At 46.2% G+C, this 11,088-nt stretch overlaps 1 protein-coding gene across 3 annotated transcripts; it reads left to right on the top strand.

The window, feature by feature from the left end:
• The first annotated feature begins 938 nt into the window (after positions 1–938).
• LOC125544545 lies at positions 939–3,897 on the top strand. 3 transcript variants are annotated; one of them, XM_048708274.1, is made up of 4 exons: positions 939–1,377; positions 2,283–2,316; positions 2,461–2,506; positions 3,403–3,810. In XM_048708274.1, the coding sequence occupies exons 1-4, from the start codon at positions 1,195–1,197 to the stop codon at positions 3,617–3,619; spliced, it is 480 nt and encodes a 159-aa protein (XP_048564231.1). In that variant the 5' UTR covers positions 939–1,194; the 3' UTR covers positions 3,620–3,810. The 3 variants fall into 3 exon arrangements, 2 of the variants coding, with proteins under 2 accessions (XP_048564231.1, XP_048564232.1); XM_048708275.1 differs by having other exon boundaries at positions 2,461–2,559; XR_007299550.1 differs by lacking the exon at positions 2,283–2,316 and having other exon boundaries at positions 2,461–3,897.
• Positions 3,898–11,088: the final 7,191 nt, after the last annotated feature.

The following is an 11,088-nucleotide window of genomic DNA, read 5'->3' as shown; positions in this document are numbered from 1 at the left end:
GTTGGCATCCCACCTTTTTTCTTCAACAACTATCGGTTAGTATCGGTTGATCCTAAGTTTTTACTTCTTCACATGATGTTTTCTATTCTTAGATGTCATTTTTTTGCTTTGCTTACTGTTTGAATAAAACTAGGGGGTGCACCCGCGCAATTGCGCGGCTAGAGTAGTTTTTGTTGTGTTTTATATTTAGGATAATTGATGTGTTCCATTTGAATATATGGATTTGAACATATAGTGTACGGAATTTCATAATATATTTTATTCACACCTTATTCATTTTTATAGCCTCATCATTCATATGTATTTTCCAATTTCTCTTTCTACTCTTATTTTTGTTTGGCCTAACATTTTGTTTTTAGTTATTATTGCATTAAATGACCTTCGTTTTGAATTGTTTATAGCAGTTTGAGAAATACTAACAGTTGTTTAATTTCCAGCATGAATATTGGAATGTAATTTTTATATATTTTTCTATGATTCAAAAATGTTTGTTGATTCTTACTAATCTTGCTGATTATCTATAGGTGAAAAATCTATAGATTTAGATCATATGATCCTTTGATGAACGATGTATAAGTTTCATCTATATTTTTTCATGGAAGTATAAGTTCCCTCCTTTTAAGAGCATTTTTTCACCGGCAAAAAAGAGAGCAATTTTCATGGTTTTTGATGTTTGCTCGGATCTGTGTATTCGATACGGAGGATTAAATATCATGCATAGCCGATACGGAGAATATAAAAAAAATATGTACCCAATCTTGCATAGCCGATGTATCATGCTTTTTTTTAGAATTAGCCGATGTATCATGTTGGGTGTCATGCCCAACGTACTTTCCTGCAAGCCCATTAGAGTGAAGATGATTACCACCTCGTACAATTTTTTCTAAGTAAAATAAAACAGCCCATAGTCCCAGTCATGTACATAGAACTCTCTCTCCTTTCCCTGTCAGTAAAAAAAGAACTCTCCTCTCCTCCCGTACTATCCCCACCAGGCTCCTCATACACATCTGCCATTTCTTCCGATTTTCCCTGGCGATGGACGGCGTCGCTGTGCCCCATCAGGAAACTAATCCTCATGCTATCCCAGATCCACATCTCACTTCTTTTCTCCTGATTTTTCTTCCTTGGTGGTGGCGCATGTGGCTGGGTTAGTGCGTGGATCTCGGCGACCTCGTCGACTCTAGCAACGCGGTCATGGAGATGTCCAGGGAGAACGTGGGCTGCACTGCTCAAAGTTGTCAGAGCTGGAGGCCCTGGATGTTGGGGCTGAGGAGGCATCGAGGGAGGTGGCGGAGGAAGAAATATCAGCAAGACGTGAGTATCTTCTGCGAGTGGCGGTTAATTCTTGCCCTCCTGCTGTCCGGACTTCTACCAAATGTAAGTGTTATTGCAACCATATAAGTATTTTTGAAGTTGAATGATCTAGAAATCAGAATAAGATTTTATCTTTCCATTGCTAAACAACTTTTCGTGTGAAATCAGGAATAATACCACAACTTTCTGCCTGGAGAAGGGCACTTATACTTGTTCTCTGAATTGTGCAGTATAGAATACAGTAAATCACACATATGGATCTTCTTGAATTAAGTCTAACTAAACCTAGCAAGAGACCCTTGCATCTAATTATTTATTGAGAGTAACAAAAAGGAGGTTTAGATGCACTTTTACTGAGCTAGGCAAAAGAATCAGCTTCATGTGAGACATGCATGCGTCTAGCTCCAGGTTAAGTTTTCAATTTCAGTGATTTACGCGCGGCTAGTTTTCTTCTTCCAATTTCTCTTCGTGTACGTACCGGCGCACTTGGCCAGTGCGTGGACGTGTTCGTCGCGTTCTCAAGGATGTGGATCCTCGATGACCTTGTCGAGTTCGGCGGAGTGGCCATGGGGAGTAGCAATGAGAACACAGTGGCTACACTGCTCAACTTCTTCATGGCCGACGGCTAGAGGACCATGGCAGATGGGTTGTAGTTTATCCCAGTGGAGGAGGCTATGAGGAAACACTTGCTGATGATGAAGTATTGTATCTAACATCTGTGGAATGCAAAGAGCAACAGTCAACTGTGAGATGTTGGTCTCCTCATTGTTCTTGCTGTCAGACTACTACTCCATAGTATTTTTAATTTGGTTTTAGCAAGAAATAATTTTTTCAAGGTGCCTTCTGTCTGAAAAAATGCCTTATGGACCGGATTTGATCATATGTATGAATCGGCTTTTTTATTATTTTCTTAAACTGCAAAGGCCTTACCTTTTGTGTATTCACCTTCTTCATCAATTTTGGTATAGGTTGAGCAGAAGCTCGCTTGTTCAATTTTCTCAGGTAACTTGTGGTCACCACATCAAGTAACCATGAAACATATTCGAGTTTCCTGCAAAATTTTAGTGACCTAATAAGCAATTAATGTGATTAGATAGTGGATTTGCTTTGCGGCTAAGTCTAAATGTGGGATCATTTTTTTGTCAGAATTGTCGCGCCAGGCAAAGCTATCGGTATGTACGACAGTAGAAAGGTCGGTGATATGCTTACATCCTCTTCTGCAATTATTTAAGTTACAAAAGCAAGGTATGTTACTATGTATTGTGCTAGCCTCATATAGATTTGGCAAAGTATAGTTTCTTGAAATTGTGAAATCAATCCTAATGTGTGAAACTCCGGTCTTGTATTATGTTCCTGTCTATCTGCAGATTTGGCTAAAATAGCATGTTTGTAAAGGAAACTACTTAAAAGAAAGCTATCAATCTGTTTTAGAGTAAGAACATCGCTAACATTCACACCCTTAATCTAATAAGTATCATTCTTATCCAGGTTGATATCAAGTACTCTCACTTATCTTGGTCGATACAAATAGACGGCTATACTATTTATTTCATAAGCTACTAATCTATTAATTATCTAGACAACATCCTTGTTCTCATGGGATTTTCTTTACATAATTCATCTTCATCTTCAAGCATTGTTTTTTTGGCTTTTGCTTTAATCTAAAATTGTCTATAAGATTCTTCCAAATAGTAACATGGACTGTTTCACCCTGTACAATCAAATATTGTTAGTAATTGTTGCCTAATCTGACAGAAAAATTCCAATCAAATATATGAATAAACAGACTTGCTGATTGATCAGTATCATATCTAGGCTAATAAGTTCATCGGTGGTAGGATTGACTGAATCCCACATTCGCATTACTTTTACTTGAATGTTCTAGTTCTGTCCCCTTGTATTTAAGTCGCTCAACTTCTTGTATGCCATAGTGTTTTGCCTTGAAAATTAAGGGAACAATTTGTCAATTGAAGTATTTATGAAGATTCTATCCGGAAAAAAAAAATATTGTTAATAACAATTACCCAAACCTGATGATTCTGACCAAAAGTGCTTTGGCGTCACTTCTTCTGACGTCTATTGTTGTAGTTGGGCGTGGCTTCGTCGTGCATTGAGCGTGCTTTGGTGTGACTTCGTCGGACGTCGAGTGAAGCGGCTGGAGGTGGCTTTTTGTGTCTATGTCGAGTCGCCGGGTCGCGTGTGGCATCTTCAAGCCGTCTTGGTTGCCAGACTTCTAATTTTTTGGTGTGTGTGCTTCTACAGCCGGCTCTACTTGTTTATATATGGGTGGAGGTGTGTGGGTTGAGGTGGCTGAGACCGTGTGGAACAGCAGATCAGAAACCTGTCTTTTTTGCATGTATTGGTTCCTATTTTGTAACTTTCTCACGCGAGGTCTGGTTAGGTCTAGTCATTGCCCTTATTTGTTTAGGTTTCCTAGTTGTTTACGTTTGACTTCTATTTTTGCTTCCTTGACATGTTGATGCAAAGTTTTTTTCCTGTGGGCTAGTTAACGTCCGGATGGAACCTACGTGCACGATTTATACGTGGCATGTCTTACTACTTGTACATGCACATATTTCTACGTAACGTTTTGATCTTTTAATCTCAGCCGTTAAAAGATAAAATAAAGGATCAAGATAATTTAATCTATGTGGACGCACGTAATGTCTTGTTTGCCTTTTGTTTTAAGTATATAATAGATACCAAGATCTGGAATTATTAAATGTTATAGAGTCTTCACATAGTTGCATAATTATTCGACTACTTATTGATCTTCACTTATATCTCTCGGAGTAGTTTGTCATTTGCCCTAGTGCTTTACTTATATCTTTTAGCGCACGGTGGTAGATTTGTTTTATAGAAACAATTGATCTCTTACGCTTCACTTAGATTATTTTGAGAGTCTTAAATAGCATGGTAATTTGCAAAAAAAATCCTAATATGCTAGGTATACAAAAAGAATAATAAAATTCTCTTATGAGTGTGTTGAATGCTATGAGAAGTTTGATACTTGATAATTGTTTTGAGATATGGAGATGCTGATATTAGAGTCATGCTAGTTGAGTAGTTGTGAATTTGAGAAATACTTGTGTTGAAGTTTGTGATTCCCGTAGCATGTGACGAAGCTATGTACCTAGGGTAGGGTCATGGACCTGTCCAAACTGCCCTACCCAAGGACATCTCTAGAAGAAATCACCTTTCAATCGACTTGGAGGTGTTCCACTCGACAGACTTGAAGACACTCGACCAAGAAGCGGTCACTCGACCAACACCAAACCACTCGACGGCCAGGAGACCTAAAGGCACTCCGCATGCTAACGGTCGGTTATTAAGTAGCCTTTATGGTCATCATAGCACTTTATTAGGGGCGTTACCAGTAACGCCCGACCTTAATGTATTTAAAACCCTGCATAACTGAGGGTCGGAGGGGTCCGACGAACTCTATATAAGCCACCCCCCTCCTTAATGTAAAGGGTTCGCACCCCTGTAAACCATACACACATAATCCAGTCGACCGCCTCCGGGCTCTGAGACGTAGGGCTATTACTTCCTCCGAGAAGGGCCTGAACTCGTAAACCTCGTGTGCTTCAACTTCTCCATAGCTAAGATCTTGCCTCTCCATACTTACCCCCCTACATTACTGTCAGACTTAGAACCACGACAGTTGGCGCCCACCGTGGGGCAGGTGTTTTAGCGATTTGTTGGAGGAGTTGCGATCTTTTCCGATCCGAATCATCATGGTTTCCGGTGGAGTTTTGGTGGAGGGCCGCGAGATCCGTCTCGGCGCGCTCACGTTCATCGCCAACGACTCCGCTTGGCTTCAGGAGGCTCCGCTCGACGTGGACGCGCTCCCTGTCCGCGGGGCGACGCACTTTCGCGCGTGCGCCCGCGGCATCCTTTTGCGGCAACTGTCGACCCACTATCGGTCGGCTCCTGTGCTGTCCTCCCTCCCTGTTTCCCGTCGGCGCAAGCGCTCCGGTCGGTCGAGACTTCAGCGGTGGGTGAGACACACGGTGGCACGCCAGTCGGCCACCCCTCAAGTCGCGGCGATCGAGCCCGACGAATCCCTCTACGGCCTGTTCGATCTGTCGACCGGCTCTACAGAGACCGCATCCGAGTGCGACAGCAGTCATCCGGCGGCGGAGGTTCTGATGGTCGATGGACCACCCAGTCCTCCCGGTTTTCCCCGCACCGACGGGGGCGCGGGTGGAGGCGACCCGTCGCGTCCCCATGAGGAATATCTCCCTGAGCCTCTCACTTGCAGAGAGAAGAACTTCGTCACCGGAACATGGATGCGCTGCACACTCCTATCATCGGAGAAACCCCCGAGGCTCGTGCCTTGGAGGACGCGCGCCTGGCAAACTTGGCCGAGCGCACTCGACTGGAGAACCTCCAGCGAGCACTCGACGAGCGTGCGCGACAACGGGTTCCCGAATCCAGTCGACGTCAGCTCTTCCCGCCCCGCAGCTATATCGATCTTTGATTCAGAACTTAGCAGCTGCGGCCCGTATAGCAGAGTCAATTCAGCCTTCCCAGTCGGAGGCTGGCAGAGGCTTGTTGCAGATCAGAGCGTTACTCCGGGCAGCAGGAGACCAGAATTCCGCTGTTTCTCAGTCGCGGAACAAGATTCACAGCAGATCCGTTGCTGCAGACACAGTCCAGTCGGCTCATAGCCTAAGATCGCCCCCGAGGCGTGAGGGACGTGGGGACCGGCGTAATTAGTACGGGACCCGTGAGCAATATGATCACCGATTCGATCGTAATGATCGACGTCGAGTGCCCACCCCTCCCCCGAGGAGCGGGTCGTATGCGCCTCGACAGCAGGATGACAGGCGCCCTCGTAGTGTTGGGCGAAGGATTCCAGTCGACTCCAGGGAGTCAGGCTTTGATGCGAGATCCATTCTCGTTCAAGGTTTGGTCGACAGGAACAGAGCTCACCGAGAAGGTCACGACAAAGATGCACCTACCAGCAGCAGAGCACATGTTTCGGGGCCAGAGTGCTTTAGTAGAGCCATCAGGGCCGCTGTGATTCCTCCCAACTTCAGGTTGGTGACCGGAGTCAGCAAGTTCACTGGTGAGTCCAAGCCCGATACTTGGCTTGAAGACTACCGAGTGGCCGTCCAGATTGGCGGCGGCAATGATGAAGTGGCCATGAAGCACCTGCCTCTCATGTTGGAGGGCTCGGCCAGAGCGTGGCTAAACCAGTTAGCACCCAGCAGCATTTACACTTGGGAAGATCTCGCCTGAGTGTTTGTCACCACATTTGAAGGAACATGCAAGCGACCGGCAGGGCTGACGGAACTGCGGTCTTGCGTGCAGAAGCCGAATGAAACTTTGAGGGATTACATCCAGAGATGGATCACGTTACATCACACGGTAGAGAATGTTCCTGACCACCAAGCAGTCTGTGCCTTTAAAGAAGGCGTCAAGTACAGAGAACTGAATCTAAAATTCGGTCGGACCGGAGATATGTCTCTGAATCGGATGATGGAGATTGCCACCAAGTACGCTAATGGTGAAGATGAGGATCGACTCAGGAGTGGCAAGCTCAAGTCAGTCGCTCAAGAAACCGGAGGAAATTCCAATCGGAAACAGAAGCGGAAAGCCGAGCCAGCTGCTCCTGGGGAAGCCTTGGCCGTAACCCAAGGAAAGTTTAAAGGGAAACCCAAAGGACCTTGGAACCCCAAGAAAGTTAAAGATCAGGACGGAAATGATGTGTTGGACTTGCCATGTCTCGTCCACACCAAGAAAGATGAAGAGGGTAATTTTATTTACCCGAAACATACCACTCGACAGTGTCGACTCTTGATCCAGCAGTTCCAGGGCAAGCAGCCCAAAGATAAGGAAAAGGAGTCGGACAAAGTTGAGGACAAGGAAGATAGTGACGATGGATACCCCCAGGTCAATTCCACCCTGATGATTTTTGCTGATGTTGAAAGCAAAAGTCGACTGAAAGTTATCAACCGAGAGGTGAATATGGTTGCTCCGGCGACACCCAGTTATCTGAAGTGGTCTCAGACTGCCATAACATTCGACCGGTCTGATCACCCAACGCACATCGCCACCCCTGGGAGGCAAACTTTGGTGGTCGACCCAATTGTTGAAGGCACTCGACTGACCAAAGTCTTGATGGATGGTGGCAGTGGTTTGAACATATTATATGCTGAGACGTTGAAAGGGATGGGCATTCCGATGTCCAGACTCAGTACCAGCAACATGAGTTTCCATGGAGTCATTCCTGGGAACAAGGCTGAATCACTCGGCCAGATTGCTCTTGATGTGGTTTTCGGTGATTCCAAGAATTACCGCAAAGAAAAGTTGACGTTTGAAGTTGTAGACTTCCAGAGTGCCTATCACGCTATTTTGGGCAGGCCGGCTTATGCACCCTTCATGGCCCGACCATGTTATGTGTATCTCAAATTGAAGATGCCTGGCCCCAAAGGTGTGATCACTATTACGGGCAATTGGAAGAAAGCGGAAGAATGTTTTCAGAAAGGTTCAAAGATCGCTGATGCTCAGATGGCAGTGGTGGAGCTGCAGGAATACCAGAAGACTGCAGACCCGAGTGATTTGTTGCGAGCCAAGAAGCCCGCTACAGAATCAGCTTTTCAGTCGTCTGGCGAAACGAAGACAGCTCACATCCACCCGACCGATCCTAGCGCTGCTCCAACTCATATCTCAACAACACTCGACTCCAAATAGGAAGAAGCGCTCATCCAGTTCCTCCGTGAGAACTGGGACATTTTCGCATGGAAACCTTCTGACATGCCGGGTGTTCCCAGGGAGCTGGCTGAGCACCGCCTAAGAGTTGACTCAAAAGTAAAACCTGTCAAAGAACATCTCCGACGGTCCGCCGTCCAGAAGAGAAAGGCCATTGGCGAGGAGGTGGCTCGGCTCTTAGCAGCAGAGTTCATCCGAGAAATCTACCACTCCGAGTGGCTCGCCAACGTTGTCATGGTCCCCAAGAAGGACAAGTCACTTCGCATGTGCATTGACTTTAAACATATCAATCGGGCCTGCCCGAAAGATCATTTTCCTCTCCCCCGCATCGATTAGATAGTCGAATCGACTGCGGGATGTGAGCGACTGTCTTTTTTAGACGCCTATTCCGGGTACCATCAGATCCGTCTGTATGGACCGGACGAGATCAAAACAGCTTTCATCACTCCATTCGGGTGCTTCTGTTATGTTACCATGCCGTTCGGCCTCAAGAATGCCGGAGCCACATTCATGAGGATGATTCAAAAGTGTTTGCTCACTCAAATCAGTCAGAATGTGGAAGCATACATGGATGACATTGTGGTCAAGTCACGGAAGGGTTTCGACCTGCTGGCTGACCTTGCTGAAACCTTTGCCAACCTTAGGAGGTATGATATCAAGCTTAATCCATCAAAGTGCACATTCGTAGTTCCTGGCAGAAAATTACTCGGTTTTCTCGTTTTCGAATGGGGAATCAACGCCAATCCAGAAAAAGTCGGTACTATACTCCGAATGAAAAGTCCTGTGCGAGTGCACGACATCCAGAAGCTTACTGGTTGCTTGGCCGCTTTAAGTCGATTCATATCTCGTCTCGGTGAAAAGGCATTGCCTCTTTACCGATTGATGAAGAAGTCCGACAAGTTCGAGTGGACTCCCGAAGCTGATGCAGCGTTTGCAGAGCTCAAAGCTCTGCTCTCCACCCAGCCGGTGCTTGCTGCCCCAATCAGCAAGGAGCCTTTGCTGCTTTACATCGCAGCCACGGGACAAGTCGTCAGTACGGTACTTACGGTCGAGAGGGAAGAAGAAGGAAAAGCCTTCAAAGTTCAGCGCCCAGTATATTATATTTCTAAAGTTTTGACCCCGTCGAAGCAAAGATATCCTCATTATCAGAAACTTGTATATGGGATTTATATGACCACAAAGAAAGTTGCTCACTACTTCTCTGATCATTCCATTACAGTCGTCAGCGACGCTCCATTGTCAGAGATCCTGCACAACAGAGATGCAACTGGTCAAGTGGCAAAATGGGCGATTGAACTCGTTCCTCTAGATATCAAGTTTGAGGCAAAGAAGGCTATCAAGTCCCAGGCAATAGCAGATTTCGTCGCCGAGTGGAATGAACAGCAACTGCCGACTCAGGTTCACTCGAAGTATTGGACCATGTTCTTCGACGGTTCCAAAATGCTGAATGGTTCCGGTGCCGGGGTGGTGTTGATCTCCCCCCGAGGAGATAAGCTCAGATATGTTCTTCAAATCCACTTTGATTCCTCCAATAACGAGGCGGAATATGAAGCACTTTTATATGGGTTGTGCATGGCCATTTCACTCGGCGTCCGTCGCCTCATGGTCTATGGCGACTCAGATTTGGTGGTTAATCAGGTGATGAAAGAATGGGACATCAGAAGTCCAGCCATGACTAGTTATTGCAATGTAGTGAGAAAGCTGGAGAAGAAATTCGAGGGGTTAGAGCTTCATCACATACCCCGACTGAAAAATCAAGCGGCTGATGATTTGGCAAAAATAGGTTCCAAAAGAGAAGCCATTCCCAGCAATGTGTTTTTGGAACACATCCACACACCATCAGTTCAGGAGGATCCCTTCACTGAAGAGGCCCCGCAGCCAAAAAGTGCCACGGATCCGACTGAAGTTGAAATTCCAGCTGTGGTCGACCTGATCATGGAAGTCTTGGTCATCATTCCCGACTGGACAGTACCGTACGTCGCGTACATTCTAAGGAAAGAACTCCCAGAGGACAAAGAAGAGGCTCGACAGATCGTCCGTCGATCCAAGGCCTTTACAGTCATAAAGGGATAGTTGTATAGAGAAAGCGCGACTGGAGTCAGTCAGAAGTGTATAACACCAGAATAAGGTCAGATGATCCTTGACGATATCCACTCGGGGACCTGTGGTCATCATGCGTCCTCTCGGACCATTGTGGCTAAAGCATACCGAGCGGGATTTTACTGGCCAAGGGCCAATGAAATGGCAAAAGAGATAGTCGACAAATGTGAAGGATGTCAGTATTACTCCAATATGTCGCACAAGCCCGCGTCAGCTCTGAAAACCATTCCACTCGTCTGGCCCTTCGCTGTTTGAGGGTTGGACATGGTTGGACCACTGAAAATGGGCAGGAGCGGCTTCACTCATGTGCTAGTAGCAGTCGACAAGTTCACCAAATGGATTGAAGCTAAGCCTATCAAGAATCTTGATGCTTGCACTACTATCAGTTTCATCAGAGAGTTGATATTCAGATATGGAGTTCCGCACAGCATCATCACTGACAATGGGTCAAACTTCGATTCCGACAAATTCAGGGCCTTTTGCGCCTCTCAGGGCACACGAGTCGACTATGCTTCGGTCGCTCACCCTCAGTCGAATGGACAGGCGGAAAGAGCAAACGGCCTAATTCTCAAAGGACTGAAACCTCGATTGATGCGCGATCTCAAGCACGCAGCAGGTGCATGGGTCAATGAGCTTCCATCAGTTCTTTGGGGATTGAGGACGACCCCGAACCGATCGACCGGAAGAACCCCATTCTTTCTGGTCTACGGAGCCGAAGCATTCTTGCCGAGTGACATGCTTCAAAACACCCCTCGAGTCGAGCTCTACTCTGAAGAAGAAGCAGAACAAGCCCGGCAGGACGCAGTCGACCTCCTGGAAGAAGAAAAAGAAATGGCCATGATCCGATCGACCATCTATCAGCAAGACTTGCATCGATTCCATGCCAGAAATGTAAAGAGTCGAGCCTTCCAAGAAGGGGACTTAGTCCTCCGCGTGGATCAGCAAAAACCACAC

Source organism: Triticum urartu, chromosome 3, assembly GCF_003073215.2.
Source record: "Triticum urartu cultivar G1812 chromosome 3, Tu2.1, whole genome shotgun sequence".
In the NCBI taxonomy this organism is placed as follows: Eukaryota; Viridiplantae; Streptophyta; class Magnoliopsida; order Poales; family Poaceae; genus Triticum; species Triticum urartu.
This window is presented reverse-complemented; position numbering and strand designations above follow the sequence as displayed.